Below are 27,699 nucleotides of genomic sequence, written 5' to 3'. Positions count from 1 at the left end.
TTTCCTTGGTAGAGGGGTGAAGTGTGTAATGTAGATCTCCTGTCTTATTTTAGTAAAGTCCATTTGTGTGGAGGGTTGGTTATTTATGAAAGTCTCCAGGTTGGAGAGCTCTTTGTTGATGTTTTTCTGTTTGCTGTATAGGATGCTGATCAGGTGGTTCCTCAGTTTCTTTGATAGTGTATGGCATAATCTCTCACTGTGGTCTGTGCAGTATGTAGATAGCAATGGATTTTTCATCTTCAGTCCATTTGGTATGATGTCCATCCGTTTGCATTTGAAAAGGAAGATGATATCTGTCTGTATTTGTGCAAGTTTCTTCATGAGGTTGATAGATTTCCATTCCATACGGCTAAATGCAGTGCCTTGCATGGTGTCAAGTATCAGAGGGGTAGCCGTGTTAGTCTGAATCTGTAAAAAAGCAACAGAGGGTCCTGTGGCACCTTTAAGACTAACAGAAGTATTGGGAGCATAAGCTTTCGTGGGTAAGAACCTCACTTCTTCAGATGCAAGCAACACCATCACAGGACCTAACCAGATCAGCTACAATCATCACCGGCTCATTCACCTGCACGTCCACCAATGTTATATATACCATCATGTGGCAGCAATGCCCTTCTGCTATGTACATTGGCCAAACTGGACAGTCACTACGCAAGAGGATAAATGGACACAAGTCAGATATCGGGAATGGCAATATACAAAAACCTGTAGGAGAACACTTCAACCTCCCTGGCCACACAATAGCAGATGTAAAGGTAGCCATCTTACAGTAAAAAAACTTCACGACCAGACTCCAAAGAGAAACTGCTGAGCTCCAGTTCATTTGCAAATTTGACACCATCAGATCAGGATTAAACAAAGACTGTGAATGGCTATCCAACTACAGAAGCAGTTTCTCCTCCCTTGGTGTTCACACCTCAACTGCTAGCAGAGCACCTCACCCTCCCTGATTGAACTAACCTCATTATCTCCATACTGATTTATACCTGCCTCTGGAGATTTCCATTACTTGCATCTGAAGAAGTGAGGTTCTTACCCACGAAAGCTTATGCTCTCAATACTTCTGTTAGTCTTAAAGGTGCCACAGGACCTTCTGTTGCTTTTTACAGATTCAGACTAACACGGCTACCCCTCTCATACTTGACATATTCCTAGGTTTCCACCAAATGGCAATCACAAAGCCACCTAAACCCCGACACCCCCTCCCCTCACAGCTAACGAGCAGCTCAGAGCCATAGCTCAAGCCTAAACCTCAGAGGCCCTGAAGTGGAATTTTCAAACTAGGTGGAGGAATGACTATCTCACCTAGGGTGACCAGACAGCAAGTGTGAAAAATCGGGACAGGGGTGGGGGGTAATAGGCACCTATGTAAGACAAAGCCCCAAATATCGGGACTGTCCCTATAAAATCGGGACATCTGGTCACCCTAATCTCACCAGTGGTCCCTGATCCTGTAGGTGTGCACCCCTCATACCTGAGGCGAAAGCAGTGGATGTGTTATTCCTTGACTTTAGCAAAGCTTTTGATACGGTCTCCCACAGTATTCTTGCCAGCAAGCTAAAGCAGTATGGGCTGGATGAATGGACTATAAGGTGGATAGAAAGCTGGCTAGATCGTCGGGCTCAACGGGTAGTGATCAACGGCTCCATGTCTAGTTGACAGCCGGTATCAAGCAGAGTGCCCCAAGGGTCGGTTCTGGGGCCAGTTTTGTTCAATATCTTCATTAATGATCTGGAGGATGGTGTGGATTGCACCCTCAGCAAGTCTGCAGATGACACTAAACTGGGAGGAGTGATAGATACGCTGGAGGGTCGGGATAGGATACAGACGACCTAGACAAATTAGAGGATTGGGCCAAAAGAAATCTGATGAGGTTCAACAAGGACAAGTGCAGAGTCCTGCACTTAGGACGGAAGAATCCCATGCACTGCTACAGGCTAGGGACCAAGTGGCTAGGCAGCAGTTCTGCAGAAAAGGACCTAGGGGTTACAGTGGACGAGAAGCTGGATATGAGTCGACAGCGTGCCCTTGTTGCCAAGACAGCTAACGGCATTTTGGGCTGTATAAGTAGGAGCATTGCCAGCAGATCGAGGGACGTGATCATTCCCCTCTATTCGACATTGGTGAGGCCTCGTCTGGAGTACTGTGTCCAGTTTTGGGCCCCACACTACAAGAAGGATGTGGAAAAATTGGAAAGAGTCAGTGAAGGGCAACAAAAATGATTGTGGGCTGGAGCACATGACTTATGAGGAGAGGCTGAGGGAACTGGGATTTTTTAGTCTGCAGAAGAGAAGAATGAGGGGGGATTTGATAGCTGCTTTCAACTACCTGAAGGGGGGTTCCAAAGAGGGTGGATCGAGACTGTTCTCAGTGGTAGCAGATGACAGAACAAGGAGTAACGGTCTCAAGTTGCAGTGGGGGAGGTTTAGGTTGGATATTAGGAAAAACTTTTTCACTAGGAGGGTGGTGAAGCACTGGAATGGGTTGTACTATTTGACCTCCTGAGGTCCCTTCCAAACCTGATATTCTATGATGTGTCAGACCCTGCAGCAGGGAGGTTGGATGCAGACTACTCACATGTGGATGGTGTTGTGCAGAGGCCTGAACTCTTAAGTTGTCTAAGATAAAGTCCAGCTCAGAATGTTACATGAAAAGATAGAAAAACTGAATTATTCCAACAAAAAAAGTCTACTTATAGCACCAACGGATTGTGTTGAGATTAAGGCAAAAATGCAATCAGAAATTAATAGACCAACATTAGACATTTAGAAATGAGGCCTAATTGGCGGACAAAATAATGAGATGGAAAATAATGAGAGGCTTAGAAGATGGGGGGATCAAAACACTAGGCTGGACTGAAAGAAACAAGCTTTACCATCGTGGCTGACACCCCCACCATCTCCTGGGACCTCAGGATCCATTACACCATTGGACCCTCACCGTCCTGATCCTGAGAGAGCTCCTGACTCGACCACAGCAGGAAGAGGGGACTGATGACACCTCTACCAGTGTTAGCTAACTCCCCAACACCTTGAATGTGAGATTTGAGTTCCTGCTCTTATTCCCTCCCTCATATGTCATTTTCCTCCCCACCTTATTTCTCCTCTCTCTTTAACTTCTGTTTAAGAGTCTGGCTTTGCAAGATTGTCTCTTTCAGAATACAACTGTGAGCCTGTGACCAGAAAGGCTCATCTAAACAGCCTGATGCTGTTCCAAGTTTCCCAGGTCTCAGAGTGGCTAATGAGACCATATGCTATGCCTATGTTTCTCTAACAGTGAAGTTGCAAGAAAGAATCAGCTCCACAGGCAGAAGCTGTGTTTTCTTTCTTTGCTGTTCTTTTCCTTTCCGCTTTTGTCTTGTCTTCAAAGAAATGGGACTAGACTTTATCAACAGCTCCAAACCCCGGCTGAGGATCACAAGTGGAGGGAGGCACCTGTCTCTGTCCTGTCAGCCAGGTGCACAAGGTCAGCCACTTAGGCATCTAAGCCCCTCTCCTTGCCATTTCACTCCTGGCTACCTTAGGTCATCTCCCTGCTCTGCTTGCTGGTTTCTAAGGATCCCTTCCTTAGGCACCTAACTCTCCTCATACAATGCATAGAGAGCCTGGGCATGTAGCTCAGGGCAGAGGATTCCACTATGTGGCAGGCCACCTAGGATTAGGTACTGCAACACTGAGCAGAGCAATGATTAAGTATCTCTGAGGAACCAGGCCTTAGTCTCCCCCTCAGCTGTCTGAGCCCATTCCACCAGGACTCATCACATACTGGAATGAAAATATGTCTTCCCTTAAACTGCAGGGCAGCTACAAGAGTGTGCTTCAAACTCAACACTTTTTCTTGTTACAGACTCAATAGCCAGAAAGACATTGCCTTTGTATGGCAGATCCCATGCAGCAGCAACGTTCAGGGCTTGTTTGGCATCCACCCTACAGCTCCCTCTTTTGTATACTACTTGTGGAATTCCCAGCATCTAAACTGAGTTAAGGTAAGCAGGAGAAAAGGAATCTCACTTCCTGATTCATTTTACCTTACCCCAAAGAGTCTGACTGTGTCTATGCTAGGGAATTCCCCCCCCCCCCAAACAAAAAAATAAAATCTCCCACCAGTAGTAATACCAGAATTTCAGCTGGAGCTATTGGATTCCTCAAGTAGGCAGCTCTGCCAGCTTCTGGCTTTTATTAACCACAGTTAATGTGCAATCCAATTAAAAAACCCTTATGATCCATTGCAAAAATGTTTAGTTCTCTATGGTATATTTAAACTGATTACAATGCTGTCATTCTTTTAGTACTGTAATTTTACTGTCATCACCCTTTTCAACACAGTTCAGTAATCTCATTTCCTGATGAGAATATAAAATTAGCCTTCATTGTATCAACGTGCACATAAAGAGTCTAATTCGCTAAAACATGTTCAAATACGCACATGCAGAGTAAAAACACTTTTCAACTAAAGCTACTTTATTTCTTACCAGACTAAATTCAGTACAATATTTGTTTTCATAACATCCAACATGTCTTACGTCAAACTTAACCAGTCTTTGTGCAGTGACTACTGTGGTATGATGTTGTATTATATTTTGCTGCCCCTATGCAATTAATTTTGGCAGTACTGTAAGTCATATCAATGATCAAAATAGTTCTACTACAGTTTATCCTGCGTTCTCAATCAGTTTCTCTCTCACATCATCCAAAGACAATTTATGTGGTGTGATTACACTTTTTGCATACCAGGATTTTTAAAACTAAGAAGAACACAGATATTTAAAGTATCAGTGTATCTAGCCAAGGATAGCTCAATAAATTTAATCTACACATTATAGTTTAACTCCATGCTAGAATTGTTAAAACCCAAGATCTCCTGAGCCACATAATATCAATATTTCATATTAATGAATAAATTATTCACATTCAATACAAAGATATTGAGATAAGGAACACAGAAAAAGCCAAGCATTCAATAGCTTTCAAAAATACAGAAGCAAAACTAATAAATTTAACAAAATATATGCTAACCAATCTCAAACCAAACTAGCTAAAGAGTAACTTTAAAAAAAAAATACATTTCAGAACCTCGTGATACCCTCTTTAAAAGTATTAAACCAAGGGTATAAGAACAATACTCATTATTTCAGCTGCTTTGCAGCTTTTTAAGATTCAGATTGTGTAAATGTAATGTTTTGATTACACTTAAATATTTTAAAACAGAATTTTTTTTAAAGAATATGCACAAATGATTTGAACAAGTTTTACCTTCACTACATTGCATGGTTTCACAATGGCAGTTTTATAATATCACTAATTTAGGAGAATCTGGTGCATTTCCTTTCATAAATGTAGATTCTAAAATTTCAAATTCATAAATATGTCAATATTTTAAATATTTAATTTTTACATTAATACTGGGTATGTTTAGCATTGCTTTCCTCCTGTTTCCAGGTATTAGTTTGACAAGGAAAACATTTTTACATCACAATCAAAACTTGTCTGTTACTAGACTGCAGCCTATGGTGGGTTACAGTCACTGAGATTCATTATTTGAAAACATGTTTACTAAGGCAAACCTAAAAGAAACTTATCACTTAGAAGAATGTCACACTGTGCTTACCTGCACTGCAGAGTGGCAGTTAAAATATCACATTACTTAAACTAACAAATCTGACAAGTTAATGTATTGCTGAAGCTGCTAATATAACCTGTTAGTTCACTGGGGTAGTCTGGTTAGTCTCCAATTAGCTAGAAATTGGACTTTTTTTTTTTTTTTTTTTGGAGAAGCTGAACTTGCTTCATTCAGGTATTAACTTTAAATTTGGAAGAAAATCAATTAATCTGTCAAGCTTTAAGAGTTCATTTAAAATACTCACAGTACACTGTGTCTTGCCAAACCCACACTGCAAATTTTACTCTTGTATGGGTTAACATTTCATTAGTGTTTGTTTGTTTGTTTCACCTCTCTGATTCAAGAGGTTGCTGCTGTTCATATTTTCACATGCTTTATCTTCAGACTGTACCATCTCCTGAAAAGCTTTCTCCACATCTACTTGTCCAGCTATAGTGGTAGTTTTTGGTAAGGTCATCTGAAGTGCACACCAAAGGGTAGTACGTGCTTTGCGTGTTGCTACACTCATCTCTTTAATTGCCAAAGCGAGGGCAAAAACATCTGTGGAGAAGAAAAGGGTATTACACGTCCACTAAATATTGTTAATATTAAGACACCATTTGAGAAATGTTTGTCATTGAGATTAGATAAACTCCTGAAGAACACTCAGAACCCTGTATTGCTGCCCTATGAGGATGGGTTGGAACTCCCTTTTGAGTCTATCAATATAGCACCTTAAATCAGCAAGTGGGAGTGGCACAAATGATTTTAGGCACTTAGACCCAGATCCTCCAAGGTACTTTGGCACCTAACTCCTGATGCCTAAATACCTTTGAATACCTTTGAAACTGGGCCTCTGATACTAGAGTGATGAGTTCAATATAGAAACCTCTTGCTTAGCTGCATGAACTCGCTACTTATATCTACCTCCTGCTAACCTCTTATAAATTGGTTAATTACATTTACCTACTGTTCAAAAATTTTACTCTACATTCCTAGCTAAAAGGGATCAGTTTAAACCATAGAAAAATTCTGCCATTTTTCCTGAGTCAAAAGCTCAAAGTCTCACAATAAAAATGAAAAAATAAAAAAAACCACTATTTCCTATTATTATGGAATTATGATAGATTTAGACTTATTCTGCTACAATAGGAGACTGTAGAAGGACATTTATACCTCTGTCATCTTGGCATCTCGGAGCTCCTTGCCTTTGCCGATTTGAAGCATTTATAATTTCATCCTTTCTACGTGACTGCACTATATGAATTACCTCCAGGTGTTTATCAAGAGCAGTGGAGATATTAGCATGAAGGGGAGAACTGCGAAGACGTTCCATTTTTCCAAGTAAAGTCACGACCTAATGAACATTTTATATCTGTTATTGATCATGTTGTCTTCATCTAGACTTAAGTGAAAATTAAACTGAAGTAGAAAATGTTATGCTTTTGAAAATAGGTAAAATCCTTACCTGTAATTTTATCTTCTCCAAACAAGAAGCCAAACAGTGCTTGGCTTGGGGATAGTAAAACAAAACAAAAAAAAAACCCCAGTACTGATGGGCTTTTCAGCCAAGATTTCCAAAATTAACTAGTGATTTTGGGTGCCTCAATGTTTGGGTACACAAATTGGGATACCTTTAAAAAGGGACTGATTTTCAGAAAGTGGGTGCTCACCACTTTCCGAAAGTCAGCCCCTTATACAGAGTCTCAATCAGGCACCCAAAATTACCAGTCACTTTTGAAAATCTTAGCCTTTGCCTTCATTCCACACTTTGGAGTAGACACAAGCTGAATGCCAGCTCCTCCTGTTAAGCACACTTGTTAAGCTTCCGAGAACTTACTGCTATAGCTGAGAAGACATACTTTAGGACTAAGAACCACGTTAGTAAAGCGTCAGGGCTGAAATTTGTTTAAAAACAATTAAAATGCTTTGCTAAAAGCAACGGTTGAGATTTTTAGGACAGTGTGGACTACTTAGCAATATTTCTTCCATTAGTAATTGAAGAGGTAAGTGTGCTAAAACCCCTGTACAGTTTTTGGAAATCTCAAACATCTCTCCCAAGTCCATCTTTGAAATGTGGAACAAAGCTGGAAAAATCCCTCTGCTGTGGAAGAAGCTCCTTATCACACTTTGATTTATAGAGTTTTACAAAACTGTCAGTTACTCTGTGTTTTCCATCACAGATGAGCAAGTCTGAGTGTAAATAGCATTCTCCTTAAAAAAAAAAACAAAAAAACGCGCCAGTACCCTTCCTTTATTATTTCAATTTTGGTACCACCTATTACATGTTAAGTGTTTTCCAAACACAGGAGTCCTGGTCCCTACCCAAAAAAAGCTCAATCTAAAAAAACAAGAACACATAATGGTAAGGGAGTGGGGGAAGCATACATCTTGTTAATTTAAAAAAAAAAAAAAAAAGACAGAAACCATTGCCTGCAGTCCTTCCAACCAGTCACTATCTATTATACACTGCTTGCTCTCAATTCTCAGCTATGTTCAATCCAGAGGCGCCAGAACAACAAAGGCCAGGGGGCCATGGTCCCCCCACTTTTTACTTGCCATAAGGACGAGCGATGTGGGATCTCAGGGAAAGAGGCAGTGCGAGAGCTCGGGGAGAAGTTGCAGGGCCTCGAGGCGGCGCAAGGGCAGGGCCTCGAGGCGGCGCAAGGGCGGTGAGGCCACAGTTCGGGCACCGGTGGCCCCCCATTGTTAGGAAGCTTCCAATGCCCCTGGTTCAATCCCTGTCCACTCACCAGCCGCTGAACATCTGCCTATCCATTCAGCATCTATTATTCTTATTCAATGATTTTTCAGCCCCCCAACCCTCTACAAATGTTCTTATCCCTTATTCCATCACAAGCATTGTATTTTTAATCGTCGTTCACACATATATGAAACCTGTAAGCATCACGCAGTTTGTTATTTTAAGTATTTGAGCTTATTTTCTAATGACTTTTTGCAGTTCAAAACAAGAAGTGAACCTACTAAACGAAACATGAGCAACCCAACCAGACTGTAGGATGGCTGACTTCTACTTATTGATCCTGGTGTCCTAGCAAAGTCCCAAGCTAGGCATTTACATGCGGTCCACCTATACTTCTCCTCTATTTAATTCCCTTCATATCCCAAATTGTTGGGCAGTTGGGCTGTAAATCTGTCTATAAATAGATGCATCATGTTCCACCCCACTGGAAACTACAGTGTTATGTCAAGTGAATTGAGTTGTACTACTCTAAACAATTCTGGGGTATGAAACTGTAAAATGGTGATAGTATACTTCAAAATCAGTTTTACTTCTTGAAAAGAAGAAAAGGAGAACATTTGGCTATGGCAGTTATCTAGTCCATTAATATTTTCTAATAATCCCATTACACAACAGAAGTAAAAATAGTAAACACAGTACTAAGTTTCATTAGCAGAATAAAGTATGAAAAAAGGGTGATACCATTCCAGTAGGATTCAGACTTAAATTGGAATGCTGTGTGCTACACTGGCGGTCTTTGGGAAAGGATGTAGTACAAGACAATGATACCAAACCTGAAGAATCTAAGTTATGCTAGATATTAAAGGATTTGGGCTTCTTTGTAATGATGAATCTAAAGAGACCTAAAATTATGAAAGGGATTCATATAGGTGACAGAACTTACAGTGGTAGGCGGGGGATGGGAGAGTCAAAAACTAGGACATAACATAAATGTGAGGAAGGTAGACTTAATTTAAGGAACTGGGGGAGAACACCTTCACACAAAGGGTAAATAAAATCAGCTGCTAGGGACGGTGGGAACCATTCTACAGTAATAATTCAAAGGGATAGGAGAACAGAAGTGTTGCCGCTTCTTAAGTTTATATGTTTATAAGTTCTGTAGTTTGAGTTCATTTCAAGATATCCTTTCTAACTTTACTTAATTGTAAAGAATACATGTTTCATGAGGACTTCCACTTATGACAAGTATATAAGTAATCTAAATGGCATAAAATTATGTATTACTAGTCAACTCACTCTGGCTTGTTCACGTAGCTGATCCACAATTAAGCGATCAACTCTTGATGGGTTTGATGTCAACCTTGGAATTGGAGTGTTGTTAGTACTGGAAACCTTTTTCCCTGGGTAGTTCTTGGCAAGAGCAGATTCAGTCTGAGAAAAAATATGACTTAGTTTTCTTGTGATATTAATGAAGTGTGTTGTCTAATTATTCTTATAGGGAACAATAATAAACTATCAGGTTGTAAGAGTGGTATCTTTCCCCCAGGAAGCTTTTCTCCTAAAAATTCTTAAAAAAAAAAAAAAAAAAAAGTAGGTGCTGAAATGCATATAGTTGTAGAAATCATGTGGCTTGAAAACTCCTAGTTTGGGCTAGCATTCAGTCTGCTCATTGAGCAGACACTTAACACCAGATCACTAGCTCCCAAAGTGGATTTGGCAATCCTCTGTCATTTAAAAGGAATAAGCTGCCCATCCATTTCAAAGGAGCTTTTAGAATGACTGTATCTAAACTAAGTATTTAGGGCTAGTTCCACAAAGAGGACTCAGGATTGCAATCTCTAACATTTAGGTGCCTTGTTGCCTAGTGCAATCCACAGCACTGAGATAGACACCTGGACTCCCTGAACAATGCATAGGGAATTAAATCCCTAAGATTGAATCATAGAATATCAGGGTTGGAAAGGACCTCAGGAGGTCATCTAGTCCAACCCCTTGCTCAAAGCAAGACCAATCCCCAACTAAATCATCCCAGCCAGGGCTTCATCAAGCCTGACCTTAAAAACCTCTAAGGAAGGAGATTCCACCACGTCCCTAGGTAACCCATTCCAGTGCTTCACCACCCTCCTAGTGAAAAAGTTTTTCCTAATATCCAACCTAAACCTCCCCCACTGCAACTTGAGACCATTACTCCCTGTTCTATTCATAGAATATCAGGGTTGGAAGGGACCTCAGGAGGTCATCTAGTCCAAACCCCTGCTCAAAGCAGGACCAATCCCCAGACAGATTTTTGATCCACATCCCTAAATGGCCCCCTCAAGGATTGAACTCACAACCCTGGGTTTAGCAGGCCAATGCTCAAACCACTGAGCTATTCCTCCCCCCCGTTCTGTCATCTACTACCACTGAGAGCAGTCTAGATCCATCCTCTTCGGAATCCCCTTTCAGGTAGTTGAAAGCAGCTATCAAATCTCCCCTCATTCTTCTCTTCTGCAGATTTAATAATCTGGTTCCCTCAGCCTCTCCTCATAAATCATGTGCTCCAACCCTCTAATCATTTTTGTTGCCCTCTGCTGGACTCTTTCCAATTTTTCCACATCCTTCTTGTAGTGTGGGGCTCAAACCTGGACACAGTACTCCAGATGAGGCCTCACCAATGCCGAATAGAGGGGAATGATCACGTCCCTCGATCTTCTGGCAATGCTCCTACTTATACAGCCCAAAATGCCGTTAGCCTTCTTGGCAATAAGGGCACGCTGTTGACTCATATCCAGCTTCTCATCCACGGTAACCTCTAGGTCCTTTTCTGCAGAACTGCTGCCTAGTCTGCACTGTCCCTAGTCTGCACTTGTCCTTGTTGAACCTCATCAGATTTCTTTTGGCCCAATCCCCTAATTTGTCTAGGTCCCCCTGTATCCTATCCCTACTCTCCAGCATATCTACCACTCCTCCCAGTTTAGTTTAATTTTGGGATTCACAGAAGCCAGCAAGCTGATCGGAGAGCTGCCTAAACTAGCCAGCAGGAAATGCCAAGGAAAGGGGTGGGGGTCTTGGCCTCCCCCTCAAAGGGAGTAAGGTACCTAACTCTAGTGTGGTACCTAATGCTCTCCTGAGTTAGATGTCTAAGCTAGGTCAGCCCTTTCTCCCAAAAAGAGTGAGGAGGAGAAGGTGATTGTTGTCATACCCCATTTTATAATCTAATAGTTAGGGCACTCCTCCAGAATGTTGGAAACCCAGCTTCAAGTCCCCACTCTGCCTAATTCCAAAATTTGAACTTGAACCCAGGTCTCCCACCTCCTAGGTGAGAGTGCCCTGACCACCAGACTATAGGCTATTCTGAGGTAGGCCCTCTCAATTTCTCCTTTTAAAACTGTTCCACGTTGTATAAAATACTTAAATATTCATAGGAGCTGGGACTGGAATCTGGATCTCCCAGGTGACCGCCCTGAACACTGGGCTGTAGAGAGAGTGAGTCATTCTCTGTCTCAACATTTAAGTGCCAGGGGAACTTTACTGGCAGAAACGTAGGCACCTACATGGTGAGGCAGCAACTGAGCTGGGTTTTGAGGATCTAAACTTTGGACTTAGATGTTAAAATCCCTTTGTGGATCTAGCTCTCACTGTAAAATTTGTATCCTCAAACTATGAGCACTGGACACCAGTTTTGCCAACAGTATGCATCACAGTATCAAGAACCCATTTTCATAACTGCACTTTCTTTTGACAGAATGGATATGGCTGATTCATGTATATTTTAATATTGATTACATTAATTTCCAGACAAAATAACTACTTCAAGATAGAGCTAAGGTTAGAGTACATATCAGTAATTTCAGATAAAATACATTACAGGGATGTTGCAATTATCTCCAAATCAAGTGTTTTTAACAAAGAAATTCAAGAAGTATGGTTAAACTTATAAGAAACCTAAACTTAAGGTACAAAAGTGCAGAATTAGAGCACTTTCTTAACTCTTCTTTGTAGGGGCACCATGAAATACCTGTAAGATTAAGGGATTTTAATGTTTGTGGTCCCAGATTAAATTAATGGTGTCACGATAGGACAGAGTAACTGCATTTCCAGTTTGGATTTTTTAAAGTTTAAACCTTGCCTCAAATTTCCTGGGTTAACAATGGTTGGTTTCTGGATAACAACATCCCTGCAATGTACTTTATCTAGAATTAATTGTATGTATTCTCAATCTTAATTCCATTTTAACAATTTTTGTCTGGAATTTCCTTATTTTTTACTTCAAAATTTCATATATGAATATTAAACAAAACACTCAGGGAGAACATTACCATGTGATATTTTAATTATTTGAAAATATGAAATTTTTCAAACCAAGTTGTTGTTATTATTTTTAACTTTTATGACCAGATTCACCAATACACTGTGGCCATTTTATGCCGCTCTGGAGCAGCACAATGCAGCCAGAGCATACTGGCCAGATAAGCTAGGTTTACAATTGCTTTGTTTCACCAAATTCTCCCTATCTCTTGAGCCTCACTATACTGCTCTGCAGACACACAAACTTAGTTTCCCTCTTCCTCCTGCACTTTCAGCATTCCCCCTCTGCACAGACACACTGCTCCCTCTGTCTGTTTCTCTCCCTCTCACATACATACATACATACATACATACATACACACACACACAAGTTCCTCCTCCCTCCTGCCCTTTAGCAAATCTGGTGCAACAATGAGATTTTGAAAATAAATATTTGGGATTAATGGTAATTTTAATCAATATTTTTCATAACAGTTTTTCTTTCAGTAGAGACTGGAGTTTCCTTACAAAAACTCAGGAAGAACTGCTCTTTCAACAGGGCCAGAGGCCCATTGTTTCCCATTAGCTAAACTTCCCTAATGGAAGGCTCCCTATGGTGTCAGACGGTGAAGAGGAACAAGTTTAACTGAGAAAGTTTCATATTTTCTAGGGACAGCCTGTGGCTTCAATCCCACTAAGAACAACTGGAAATGGCAGCCATTATGGGTATGTCTACACAGCATTTTGGAGCATGCAAGAGTGAGTCTCCCAGCCCAGGTCGACAGGTTCAGGATACAGGGGCTTGCATTAGCACTCTAAATATAGCTGTGTAGACAGCACTTTTAAATTATGGCTCAGGCTGGAGCTCTGGCTCTGAAGCCCAGCCCCCTGCTGAGGCTGGGCTTCAGAGCCTGAGCTCCAGCCTGAGCCATAACTTCAAAGCGCTGTCTGCACAGCTAAATGCTCTGTAGGCATACCCTTCGAAAGAAGGCAGATCTTTATGGACTTCTCTGTAGAAGAACGTTATTCTTCAGCCTTTGCTAAAGGGCAAAATTTCATTTATGAAAAATGACAAAAAATTACTTGTAATTCTAAATAAGTCCTCAAATACAGCCTGTGCCCAAGAGTCCAGTGAGTTTAACTGTAAGAGAAGTTTGAAGAGTCTGCTATTCCATTATAAAGATCGTTAGGGGTTAAAAAAAAAAGTTTGACACCAGTTGTTAAATTTCTTAAAGGATCAATTTTAAAATTAACTCCTAACCGAATTAATGGAAATACTTGTAAATTCTCTGGAAATTCACTGTACACTCAAACAGTAAAAGCTGCAGTTTTGGTGAAGATATATATGAAAAATATAATGTAAGAGAAGTTGAACCGCTGCTTTAAGTGCAAAACTCAATTAAAGTTTAACTGTGAAGCTGCAGACAACGCACATAATCACAGATATCAAGATTTAACTTCGTATTTCCTGTTTTCAGTCCACTTTGCAGAAAAAGCTAATTTCCTCCCTAAACCCCCATTTTAGGACTTCATCACTTTCAAACCTTAACACAGTAAGAAGTGTCTAGATTTAAATTTGCTATCTACAGAACATAGAGATTGTCATGTCATAGTATAATGGAACTCTGTATAAATAACTCTGGTTATTACCTTTTTTCTTTCCTTTTCCAATGCTCTCCATTGTTCATAACATTCTTCCAGTCTAATATGAAGTTCACTGGCAGGCCCACTACGAGTTTTAATTGGTCTTTGAAAGCCAAATGTTGGTACAAACCCAGAGAAAGAACCATCACCATACATCATATCATTAAAATAAGGATATAAATTACTTAAATCATCATAAGAAAACAAATCATAGGAATCCATCTGGGGAACAACTGAATGGCCAAATGGATGAGTGGATCGCAAGGGAAACCCATTAGAACCAAGTTGCTGAAAGTTATGATTGCGTCTTAAATCTCCCATCATATAATTGTTTGAAAAGCAGGAAGCCTGTGTGCGATTTACACGGCTATTGACAATACTGCTGTCTCCACTTCCCTGTCTGTGGCTATTAAAGTGACCATGAGACTCCAACAGATCCTGGTATGTGTTCTGTGGCAATCCATCTAGATGTTTTTGTCCTTCCTCAGGATCATAATGTCCACTTTGTGGCTTAGCTTGGAAGTTGTGTTTGTTCAAATTTTCAGTGATCCCATATTGTTGAGCTGAATAGTTATCACAAAAACCATTTGACTGCTTAATTTTTTTATCAGTAACAGATTCAAAGAGACTCTCTTCTCCAGTCTTGGTTAGTCCTTCCATACGATTAGCAGGCTGAATTCGTTCTGCAGTATTATAACTGAAATCAAAACTAGAAAATGCTGAAGGATTTTCTTGGCAGAATTTCTGAAACAAGTTACCATTTAAAGTTAAATTTGAAGATGACAATTGAGAAAAATCATTAGAATTATTGGAACCTTTTGGAGTAGCAGACAGATGGTTACTCAACTTCATCAAGGTGCTTGGATTCTGGTACAGGACAGAAGTATTGTTTTTAGTTTGAATATTCATCCAAGTTGGCCTTACACTAGTGCCTGCTGAAGTGGTTGCTGAGTTTGATAATAAGGTCAGTGATTTAAAATATTCAGAATTCTGGGGATCAGATTTGGAAAAGAGTTGTTTTTCCGTGGCATTTGCAAAATCACTATTTCCTGGACAAGCTGCATGAGATTTTAGTCCATACTCAGATTTTAACCCAAAGTCAGTGGTAAATGAAGGTTCATTTGCAAACTGCTTTTCTGACAAGAGTCCTGTAGTTTTAGAAAATGTAAAGTTCTGCTGATCTGGAATTGTATCTTCAATTTTTTTCTGAATTGCTGGTTTAACTTGAAATAATTTAGTGTAGGTTTCTGTATCCACAGCTGGTGCTTCAGGTATTCCATTTGTTAAAGTTTTACTATTTTGGACACTGAAGTTTGTACTTTTATTATGCTTTGCTTTACTGGGATGAGAATATTCTGGGTATCTACAATAATCTGCATTTTCACTGTATCTGTTAAGTTGTGGAAGAAACATTTCTGCCCGCTTTTGGTGTAACTGCACTTCAGGCCCTTTGGCACACACTTTATCTCTTCCATATGAATAAGTATCTGCTCCTGATTCTTTTATTACTTCTGAAAAACCAGTTTGTGGTATAAAAGAGTTTTTGATATATGAATAGCTTTGTAATGGAGGTGTTTTAGCATTCTCATTGGTCTGCATGTTGTAACAGCTGGCATGATCATTCCTAGAAGGGTACAACCATTGCTCTTCAAGGTCCATACTAGTAAACCCATGATAAAGTTCATCTATTTTCTGTTGTGATGCTAGATTGCCACTGTGCAAGCATGGTTTTTCAGCAGCAGATATGGATTCACCAGTATAAAAAACCTGTTGAGAGACAGCTGCAACTACAGGCCTTTTTGATTCCGACAACAGGTCATGGTGGTCTGCAAATCTGGTTGTGTTCACAGGCCATACTGACTTTAAATTTGAGGAGCAGGTCCTAGAAGAGGTAAACAAGCATGTATTTACAGTTCTGTCCTTGGTATTCCTCCCAGGGAGCAGAGGAAAGAGAGAGATCATCTCTCTTCTTCCCTTAGAACCCCCACCATTTCCCCTGTATTTTATACATTCCATATCCCAATATACTATCATGACCATCATCTTTCTTTTATCATCTACTCAACATTCCCTTTAAACTGAAGGGCTGCTTCCAACTGGTGCACAATTCCATCAAAGGGCTAGGTTGTGTCTATGCAGCAATATATACATATATCACACTGGAGAAAGATTTGCCATCTGACACTGCTCAAATGGAAATATAGCACTCACAGATCCTGATACTCCATGACCATTGTATTTATTTTAACTTGCAAAATAACTCCCAAACCACCACCATACCCCCAAATCCATCTTTTGGTACTCAGAACATAAGGCTTCTCTGTACTATCTTGATTACATCTTCAGGAGTGCTTGTGCTTTACATTATCTCACTGTCTCCTGTAGGCAAATCAAACCACTGAGCATAAATGAAGGAATGTGAATGTGCCAGCCCACTAACTTTGGCTGCTTATGTGGAGTAACACAGAGAAAAAAATGAAGACTTATCAGTAAAGTAATAAGCAGACTGTAAAGATTAGAATTACACCTAAAAATCATTAAACCATGTAGAAAGACCACAAAATTGACACTGAAAAGAGAGCTCCATTTCTAAGGCCTGGTCTACACTAACCCCCCAAGTCGAAGTAAGGTACGCAACTTCAGCTACGTGAATAACGTAGCTGAAGTCGACATACCTTACTTCGAACTTACCGTGGTTCAGACGCGGTCCACACGGGGCAGGCAGGCTCCCCCGTCGACTCCGCGGTACTCCTCTCGTTGAGATGGAGTACCGCAGTCAACGGCCAGCACTTCCTGGTTCGATTTATTGCGTCCAGACCAGACGCGATAAATCGAACCCGGAAGTTCGATCCCCAGCCGCCGAACTAGCGGCTAAGTATAGACCAGCCCTAATTGTATTTTATGTAAATTCTTCACTTGGAGGTCTTTCAATCAAGGTTGAATCTCATTCTAAGATATGCTTAGGTTTAACCAAACATCATTGAGCTAGATGCAGGAATCACTGGGTAAAATTCTTTGGCCTCTGTTATGCAGATCAGAGAGAAAGGATGGTGCAGTGGTTCAGATGCTAGTCTAGGACTCTGGAGATCTGTGTTCAATTTCCTGCTCAACCACAGATGTCCTGTGTGCCCTTTGGCAAGTCATTTAGTCTCACTGAGCCTCAGTTCCCCCATCTGTAACATGGGAATAATATGTCGTTCACAGCAGTGCGGCAAGGATAAATACTTTAAAGATTGTGAGGCGCTCAAATGGGGGCCTTAGACAGACTAGATGATCATAATGGTCTCTTCTAACCTTATTCTATCTATGAAGCATTAATTGGAAAGCTAGGTAATTACCAAATTCTGCATAGGTAGTACTAAAAGGAATATTTTATGCTCTACAGTTTGCAGGTAGGATTTTTCTCCATCTTTTCAAATATTAATGAAAAATAATTTATTGAAAAAGCAAAATAAAAAATTATACTTGCTTGTTTTGAGCATTTCATTTAACTGAAAAAAAAAAAAGAAAATTCTAACCTTGAATTTAAATCAATTCTGGTGTAGAAAATTAGCACAAGGCTGCAAGATTCAATGGGACATGGTTATAATATTTGCATAAGACATTTCCAGAATGCCATGAAGAGGAATTGGTATTTACAGCACTTGCTACAAAGAAAGTGAAAATCTAAAAGGAGTATTTGAATAGCTGGTCAAAAATGAGTATCGCTTTTAGTAAGCTCACCCATCTTTTAGTAGGGTTTGAAATGGGTTGTAGAAGTTGCAAGCTTCCCTCCAGGACCAGTAAATGCAGAAATGGCTATTGAAACAAGAAAACTGAAAAAGAAAGGGAAATGCTTCTGCAAGGGGAGGGGGAAGATTAGTAGTCCATGTACAGCAATATACTAACCCCTCAGCAAAATATGGCTGTGATTTATCTTGTTCTTCCAAGATGTTAGATACAAGTCCATATAAGTCTGTTTCACTGCCATAATCATTTCTTTCAGTTTGAATCCTGGAAAAAAAAAAATCAAACATTTGGATAATTACCTCCTTTGAATTCTCTCTTTAAAAGGCTCAGTGAAAATCTCAAATATGGCCACCAGAGACTACTCATTTTACAGTCTTTATGTTCCTTTATTCTAAAATTGGTTTGTAAATCAAATGAATCTATGTTATATAGAGCAAAAATAGGGTGTACTGACACAGGGCCTGCTCCTGAAACTTGCTGAACACCTTCAACTCAATGACTTCAACGGAATTGAGGTTACTCAACACTTTACAATATTGGGCTCAGTGTGCAAAAACAAACTGTCCTACATTAAAAAAACCAAACTAAGAGGTCTATCGATGTCGGTCTTTTTTTTTACAATTACAAACAGTTGCGTGTGTAAAAGTACTTTTTGCCAATACAGTCTCTCAGCTCGGATCTAGGTATTCAGGCACCCCATGCTTTGTATTGTATTAATTTAGATACCTAAAGGAAAGGCTCCTCAGAAGCCAGCAAGCTAAGCAGGGAGACACCTAAGATAGCCAGGAGTGAAATGCCAAGGAGAGGGACAGGGAGAGAAGAGGGGCTTAGGCACTGAACTGGTGCACATGGCTGATAAGTGGATGGAGGCATCAACCTCTGGCTTGAGACCCTCAACTGTGAACAGACTTCTGGATTTAGGCAGCTAAGCAAGGTCAGCTGCTTAGGTAGCCCATGCCCTAGCAGTCGTGGGTAGAGCCCCCCTTCGGGGAGGCTAGCCCCCGGCTCTGCCCCCTCCCCCCCAACCCCACTGCAGCTGGAGTCCCGAGACACCCCACTTCAGCCAGAGGAGCCCTGGGCCAGCTGGAGCCCTGAGCCTCCTGCCTCCCACCCCCAGCTGCACAGTGCCTCCCCAGACCCCAAACTGCCCCGTGGGAAAAGCTCGTTTCTTCTCTCTTCCGGAAGAAAACCCTGAGTGTTTGATATGTGCCATGCAGGTTCCAGGGGAGCTGAGGAGGTGTGTGTGTTACTCAGCTTCCCGGGTTCATCAACAATCTCCCTAGAGTCCAGGGACTCAGTTGCCCTGGAACCTGCATGGAGCATAATAATAAGCAAAAACTCCCCCCGGCCCAACCTGCAACCGGCGTCCTGCCCTGGCCTATTATACCCACCGCCTATGCTAGCAGCTGAAACAACATCTCTCTCTCTCTCTCCCTCCACCTCCTGCTCACACCTGATACTTCTTACACTTGCCCTATGTACTGTGCTGCTCACCCCCCTAATGGCCCTCGTGCTAGAATGTCTGACAGGTATCAGAACTTAGAACTATTCAAAGTAGAGCCCTGCAACCTGATGGGACCTGATTACAAGTTGGGTAGGAAAACAACTGGACCCTCTCAGACTTGGGTCAGCTCTCTTCCTTAAGCCCGTGGAGGCAGCTGTGTACACCAGTCATGCTGGTTGCCACCATTTTGCTGAGGTGTGTATATTTGCTGTGAATTGTGCTGAGCTGAGGAGTCCCAGTGCCTCTCACTCCACTACACGCAGGTATGGCAAGGTGGAAGTGGCTGGCAGGGCACACAGACAGCTCTCACTCAGCAGCACACACGTGCAACAAGGCAGCAGGACACACAGCCAATGCTGACCCATGGGCAGGAGGCAGCAGAACTGACTAGGGTCTGGGTCAGGTCCAAAAATGACTCGACACTCTTGGGCTGGGTTCTCAAATTAGGCCTGAGCAGACCTCTAGTTCAGAGCAGGCCTACAGAATCTGGCTCCACTGGTGGACAGGTAATCCCCTGCCTAGTTTGATAACCCTGCCTCAGGGCTTCGACTTGAGCTAGGGCTCCGAGTTGCTTATTAACTGAGGGGTGGTGTCAGGGCTTAGACAGCTTTGACAATGCCACTTTGCAAAAATTTAGATGCCTACAGGATTAGATGGCATCTGAATGGTGGACTTAATGCCCAAAGAGGCCAATATGCACCTTGTTCTGGGCCTAAGTTCTTAAGGGCCACATTTTCACAGATATTTAGGTGCCCAAAGATGCAGATAGGCACCTGGTGGGATTTTCAAAAGCATCTAAGCAGGTCAGGTGCCTAATTCCCTTTAAAATCAAGGGAGTCAGACACCTAACCTGCTTAGCTGCTTTTAAATGTCCCACTAGGTGCCTATCAGCATCTTTGGGCACCTAAGACCTTTGAAAAGCAATACAGGCCAATTCACTTGTGGGTGAATATCAAAGTGTTAAGTGTATTAGTATGTATTCAAACTAATTCACTTGACTGCTAATCAAAAGAGATGCTAATGTTATTGTATTCACTTATCTGTAACCGGTTGTCTGCCATTACATTAGATACACCCTGTAATTACATTTACATTTTGTATACCCCTATAATTATATAACCCTAGATTAAAGTGAGTGCTAGTATGATAATGTATTCAGGTGTTCAACTCATGAAAACTAGTGAAATACTCTATTGTTTGCTATTACAAACATTTGAATTTGTGTATAACGCTGTAACTAAATTACTCAAGTACCAGAGGGGTAGCCGTGTTAGTCTGGATCTGTAAAAAGCAACAAAGAGTCCTGTGGCACCTTATAGACTAACAGATGTATTGGAGCATAAGCTTTCGTGGGTGAACACCCACTTCGTCAGATGCATGTAATGGAAATTTCCCCATTACATGCATCTGACGAAGTGGGTATACCTGCCTCTGGAAATTTCCATTACATGCGTCTGACAAAGTGGGTATTCACCCACGAAAACTTATGCTCCAATACATTTGTTAGTCTATAAGGTGCCACAGGACTCTTTGTTGCTAAATTACTCAAAGAAATCTTGTGAAATGCTAATGAAGCACTGTAACTGGAAATGCTAATTACAAAGCAAGCGGCCATTGTGTGAGTAAAAACACTTATCAGATTGTTGTCTGGAGAAGAAGCTATAAGTACTGATTCAAAGGAAGATCCTTCAATTCTGGACTGTTTGGATTCTAAGAGGGCAGAATAACTGAACATGAAGATGGAAATCCCCAGAGTTATTTTGGGTAGCCCTGAAAAGATTTTTGGGAAACTGGCAGATTACTACATCTATGCTATCATTTTGGATTTACAAACGTTGACTCACGTGTTATTATATATTACAGGGGTAGGCAACCTATGGCACGCGTGCCAAAGGTGGCACGCGAGCTGATTCTCAGTGGCACTCACACTGCCTGGGTCCTGGCCACCGGTCCGGGGGGCTCTGCATTTTAATTTAATTTTAAATGAAGCTTAAACATTTTAAAAACCTTATTTACTTTACATACAACAATAGTTTAGTTATATATTATAGACTTATAGAAAGAGACCTTCTAAAAACATTCAAAGTATTACTGGCAGGCAAAACCTTAGTTAGAGTGAATAAATGAAGACTCGGCACCCCACTTCTGAAAGGTTGCCGACCCCTGATATATTATCTGCTTTAACTTCTCAATAATTCATTCTTTTTTCTTAGCTAATAAACCAATAGTTAGTTTACTATCGAATTGGCTGCCAGGGTTATCTTTGGTGTAAGATCTGGAGTATCAATGGATCTGGGTGTAAGTGACTGGTGCTTTGGGACTGGGAGAAACCTGATGTGGTATGATTTTTGGTTTATGTAACTATCACCACTAAATTCAGTTTGTCTGGATGACAAGAAAGGCTGGAGAGTCTAAGGGGACTGTCAGTGACTCCATGGTAAAACTAGTATAGTGATCCAGTTCACATTTGTTACTGACTTGGTGAAATATAATAGAATATACCACCAGTTTGGGGTGTCTGCTCTTGTTTTCTGACAGGCTGCCCTGAGATAGGCACTCACAGTAGTGAGCCACTCCAGACAGCGTGACAAGGTCCCTTTGAAAGTTTTACCCTAAATCAAACAAAAAAATATTCCCTTTAAGAAGTAGATGCTCATTCTTCTAGGATGACTTATTAAAATAACATACCTGTTCTTTACACTAATCTGAGAAACAGCAGATTGTTTAATATCATCTCCATATGTAGACCATGGTGCATATAAGAGAGAAGAGTCAACAGAAGTTGAATATTCTGACGATGTAGAAAGTGAAGAACTGTATGTTTGATTTAGGTCTATATTGTCTTCATTCTGTATTTTAAATGCAATAAAATAACAGATTAATATAAAACATATAAACTTGTAATTTATTTCACTGTACAATGCTGTAACTGGGTTCATGCTTGGGGGGTAAGGGTGAGGTTATGAACAGTGAACAGGGCAATTCGTTTTTAAAACTGACACTAAGGACAACAACAGGAAATTATTCTATAACAATTAAATGACATTGATCATAGCTCAGCACATTTTCACACAGCAGAGTGAAATTCACTCTTTGCCAGCCCAAAGACTCAGTGTCTTATTATTGGGATTCAATCAATAAGTTATTTACCTGTTTTGCTAATAAATTATTAAAACTGAGAATTTTACAGGTATAACTAATTCCATATAGTGCTGGACAATGGAATTCGTTCCTAGTAAGTTTCAGTTTATGGTTCTCCTACAGTAGGGGGATGCGTCAATGTTCTGGTTGCAAACACTGCAGACAAATCTTTACATTAAAAAAACAAACATGTTTTCACAGAATTTTCTTAATATATGAAAACAAAAAGGTTTTGTAAAATTTATTTGGATAAACAGGCTACATTTGGGGCCCAAAATACCTGCACATTCCTTTACACTACATATGTTTATAGGCACTATACTAGCTGACCTCACACCTTATCCAATGGTTGGAAGTTGAAGCTAGACAAATTCAGACTAGAAATAAGGCATAACTTTTTAACAGTGAGTACTGAGATTCTGAACCAATTTACCAAGGGGTGTGATAGGTTCTTCATCACTGAATTTTAAAATCAAGATTGGATGTTTTTCTAAAAAATATACTCGAGGAATTATTTTGGAATTCTATGGCCTGTAGGAAATCAGACTACAATGGTCCCTTCCAGTCTTGGAATCTATGACTTAAATCTTGAATCTAAGACTCTTTTAGATAACATTATTAAGGGGGGCATGGAACTAACTGAAAGACAAAAGACAGCTGGTGTAAATATTTCCAAAGAATGCAGAGAACTATCTGGAAAAGAAAAAGAACTTCTATTTTAAAAGATTAAGCTACAATAAATCCCCCCAACTTTGAAATCACCTGCTTTTCCAACCACACTATCTTGCTTCACTGCTAAATAAAGAGCAATTTATAATGTCTTCCTCAAGTTCCTCTCTTCCACCACTGTTGGAACCTCATTCTGTTTCCCCTCGGTCTGGATTTTATTCTCTCTCCTTCACCAAAATTGCCCTCATCAATGTTTCTATCTTTTTCTGGTCAAATATCAAGGGCTATACTCTAACCTCACCCTTCCTGACTTGTTTACTGCTTTTGATCACACCTTCCTCCTTGAGCTCTTCGTTTCCTTTTTTGATTGTCCTCTCTTGTTCTCCTACTTCTCAAATTGTTTCTTTGATATCTCATTTGGTAGGTCCTCCAACACCTAAATCACTCTTTGTGACACTCTCAGTCTTTGGCACCCCAGCCTCTTTTCCCTTTACACTCACTATCTAGGTGAACTCAGTATTCAAAGTTTCAACTATTATCTTTAAGATGATGACTCAAAGATCTACCTTTACACTCCTGGCCTGTTTCCCTTCAACCAATCCCGCATCTTAACATATCTGACATCTCCTTTTGCATGTCTTGCTATCAGCTTAAACTTAATATGGCCAAGCTGAAATCCTGATTCTTCCTCCAAAATCTTTTTCACTCATAACATTCTCTGCACCTTACCCATCTGTCAGCTTTCCACACAAACATATCTGGGCCTTCTTCCACACTGCCCAGTACATATGGAATGCTCAATCTGAGCTACTTGTATGTCTACTGCACCCTCCTCCTTTTGATTTTTTCTCAAGACCCACTTTGGCTATGATATATATGAGGAAGCAGCCAACTAATGACAGATTAAGAGGCAGGATAGGGATAATTTATCATTCTCTATTAATCATATTTTTAAAAAATACAAATATATATCAGTTGTATATATGACTATATTTCTTCCTCTACCCTTGTATATCACTTGTTTTCTTAGAGGTAGAGACTATAGGCTAAATCCACAAATGTACTTAGGCATTGCAATCCCTATCCCCTAGGCACCTTGGCTCCCCATACAACACATGGTGAGAGTTAGGAGCCTAAGGAAGAAATCCTAGAAGACAGTAAGCTTAGCAGAAAGCCACCTAAACTACCCAGGAGTGAAATGCAAAAGAAAGGCTGGGTCTCAAGTCCCTGATATCTGAGGGGTGGGGCCTAACTGCCATTGATCGGGACCTCTAGGCATCTGACTGACAGGCTAAAGTGAGACATCTGTTTCCACTCAGGATACTCAACTGTGAACCCTCTTCTGGCATTAGGCACCTAGGCAGCTCAGCCCATACCCTAGTAGACAAAACACAGACATTTATCATGAAAAACTAGAGCACCACTCTATCATAGCTGACAGCATGGAAATTAGGGCAGTTACATGGGAGATCTGGGTTCAAGTCCCTACTCTGCCTGATTTGGAGCAGGGACTTGTACCCAGATCATCCACATCTCAGATGAGTGCCCTAACCAGTATCCAAATCAGTCTCACATGGGTGCAATCAATTATTTATAAAGTGGAACAGCTCAACAGAAATTGAGACAGACCCATTCCAAAAAAACCCCATGAGACTGGGGGCTAGGGCACTCATTTATGATGTGGGAGGCCTGGGTTCAACTCCCTCTTCCAAATCTGGCAGAGCAGGGTCTTTCAGCTATGTCTCCCACCACCTCAGTAAGTGCTCTAAACATAAGGCCAGGGGATTCCTAAGCTGATTGCCTTTAGTAACAAGTACCAGGTATTATGCAAGCCCTGAGAACACCTATGGGATCAGGCCCCCTTGACAGGACAGGTGGGGAAATACCTAGTTTGAGAATCCCACCTTAAGGCTGCTGGGGGTTCAGCAAGAGCTCCGTGCAGCTTGTTAGCTACACAGCTGCATCAAAATTTAAGAGGCTGTGAGCTTGCCTATAGGTGGTAACTTACACTGCAATGCAAGCCCAGGGCTAGTGGGACTCGAGCCATCTGACCCATGTTAAGGAACCCTAACCTTGAGCGTCTAAATTGTATTTTAACCCTATGTTAAGACTTTTGTAATCCATGCTTGAACCTAGGGCTCTGGCAACCACATTGCAGCACACAGGCCAGAGAAACCATATCCCAGAGTCCCTAGTGCCCACTCCCCCTGAAATGTGACAACTCTATCCCTAGGACCATGGTGCACTGTGGGAAAACTTTACTATCTCTCCTCTCACCCCCCCCCCCATGTTATCAGGAAGCAGCTTGCTTTGCAAAAGGCTTGATCAGTTCACTCTCCATTTCAAGCTCAGGAGGCTGACAGTGTGCGTGCAGTTTAGTGATCAGAAAAGAATGGGTTGCACTGACCTGAGCTGCTGCCATTTGCAAAGGTGGGGGTCAGGGGGTGGTTTCCATTTTCAACAGCGTGGATTGTACTTGTTGGGATAGAGAGGACTAAGGAAGTTGTCCCATGGAAATATGGGATACTTCCAGCTGACTCCCAGGACCTGAGTCAAGCAGGGCTGCATCTACCCTGCAAAGCAATAGGGCTCCGACCCTGGGTCCTGGCTTAACTTGAGCTTGGACCCTCCAGCTCTAGGCTAGTGTAACTGCAGAGTAGACACAGGATGGTTAGGCTAGAGCTTGGGCTTACATTGCAGTTCAGACATACTCTCAGGTGCCATGGGACTTTAGGTAAATATGGGGTCAGGCAGCAGCTTAGCGGTACTGAGGAGGTCAGACATAAGTGCTTAAAGAGACAGTGGGGTACTGAAGTACCTCTGTGGATCTAGCCCCATGTTTGTATAATGCAATGGGGAGCTGCTCTTGACTAGGGTCATTGGGTACTACTGCTATATAAATAAGTAGTAATAAATCAAGTTTCTTTTAATCATCACAAATTATAGGTCTAATAGATCAGACAACAGAAAAACAGTTAACAGGAAGCTCATTTGTGTTATTCTAAAGCAATTTTCAAACTGAAATATCTTTTTGGGGGGAATTCTCTTTGTTTTATATATTTTTGACAATTAAGGGAAGGGTAGTGGACTACATCCCCTTTCTTTTTGGCAGGGAAAGAAGGGGAATAGAAGAATGAATATGAGCTGAAAATAGCTGTCATCTTCCATTATTGCCACCATAAAGAAAAAACTCTTCACTTGAGTACCATCCTTTCAAATAAAGAGTTGGTATGAAGCAGACACTCAAACAAAACTAAACTGTTTATACTCTGCTGTCCATGCAGCTGTATTTAACAATAGTTTGGTGTGTTTCTTAGTGAAAACAAATGCCTGTAAAATATACATTTATTTAGAAATAAGTAGCTGAACCTGTAATTTGTAGCAATCATAGAATGAGCTGGAGCCTGTCATGATAACACTATTGAATACATCAGTTAGCCCTCCACTGGTTTCTGCGCTACTCCAACAGCGATTGGTGCCTCTGAATGCAACTTTAGGCTATGTATAAAAAGAATGGGGTAGAAAGGCACAATTACACATTAACCTAAGTAAAGATTTTAATTTTACTCTGATGTCAAACTGTTTAACTCTTCTAAATTTGCCTGCAGATTCTGCCCAGGCGGTTTTCAGCAAATCGTTCACCTGAGAAGAAGAATAAAACCCTTTTATATACTAATGGTCCAAATTAATCCTTCCCTTAATTTAATGGGTCAGATCCTTGACTAAGTATGAAGACTGCATAGAGGGGCTGGGGGAGGGGGCCCCAATACAAACTGGCTTCTGCACTCCCCCATTCATGGGCCACCTGCATGGCAGGCTGTTCACCCACTATAATTTTGAACACCTTGAAAGCTCTAAATTATGCCACTTGCCAAAAGCCCCAAGGAGCCTTTTGGGGTTGACTTGGCTGAAGTGGCACCTGGAAATTGCCAGGTGTAAGGAAGCCAGACACTACCCTTTCAACAGCAACAAGGGGGTGGCATAGGCACCACTACACCATCTCTGTGCTGCCAGAAGACCCCTTAGTCTGCGTGATCCTCCCATTGCCAATTATGTATCAGGCTAGATTTTCAAGACCTGAGCACCCACAGTCTGACCGTAAGTCATAATGAGAGTGGTGCGTGGGGACCTCTTTGGTAAATCAGGCCCAGACCGGCCATAAGTCACTTTGTGTCAGCAGCCGCTCTCCCACAGCTCATTGCCAGGGCTGGGCACAGGGCAGAGAAGGCTTGCAGGCCAGGGACGATGGCATTTGCTGACAGTCAGCTTGGGCCCCGTGGGCTGGCGAACGGGTGGGGCAGGCGAGGGGCTTAGCTACCCAAGCCCACCAAAGGCACTTGGTTACCACCGGCCAACCTGTCTGTGGGAGGGTCGCTATGAGGGGACATCCCACGGGCACGGAGACCCACTTGGGGCTCTGTCCCTCCAGCCCCACATGCCTACA

At 41.3% G+C, this 27,699-nt stretch overlaps 1 protein-coding gene across 1 annotated transcript; it reads right to left on the bottom strand.

Annotated features, from left to right (window-relative positions):
• Nucleotides 1-5,914: 5,914 nt before the first annotated feature.
• On the bottom strand, nucleotides 5,915-26,681 carry MEIOC (meiosis specific with coiled-coil domain). The gene is made up of 7 exons (XM_026658657.1): nucleotides 26,625-26,681; nucleotides 22,134-22,294; nucleotides 18,101-18,205; nucleotides 14,219-16,094; nucleotides 9,599-9,733; nucleotides 6,775-6,955; nucleotides 5,915-6,159 (listed from the first exon to the last, which is right to left on the bottom strand). Exons 1-7 carry the CDS (start codon nucleotides 26,664-26,666, stop codon nucleotides 5,915-5,917), a joined length of 2,745 nt encoding a protein of 914 aa, XP_026514442.1. The 5' UTR covers nucleotides 26,667-26,681.
• Between the last annotated feature and the right edge of the window lie 1,018 nt (nucleotides 26,682-27,699).

This window comes from Terrapene carolina, unplaced genomic scaffold (assembly GCF_002925995.2).
Source record: "Terrapene carolina triunguis isolate 2854851 unplaced genomic scaffold, T_m_triunguis-2.0 Scaffold495, whole genome shotgun sequence".
In the NCBI taxonomy this organism is placed as follows: domain Eukaryota; kingdom Metazoa; phylum Chordata; order Testudines; family Emydidae; genus Terrapene; species Terrapene triunguis.
The sequence above is the reverse complement of the archived record's forward strand: the minus strand, read 5'-3'. Positions and strand labels throughout refer to the sequence as shown.

Excerpts from the sequence above, each read along its gene's own strand:
- MEIOC (XM_026658657.1), bottom strand. The coding sequence starts at position 26,666 with ATGACAGGCTCCAGCTCATTCTATGATTGCTACAAATTACAG. Across the intron at positions 18,206-22,133 it reads CAGATTAGTGTAAAGAACAG|GATTCAAACTGAAAGAAATG; the intron begins GTATGTTATTTT and ends TTTTTTTTCCAG. Across the intron at positions 9,734-14,218 it reads TGGAAAAGGAAAGAAAAAAG|ACTGAATCTGCTCTTGCCAA; the intron begins GTAATAACCAGA and ends ATTTTTTCTCAG.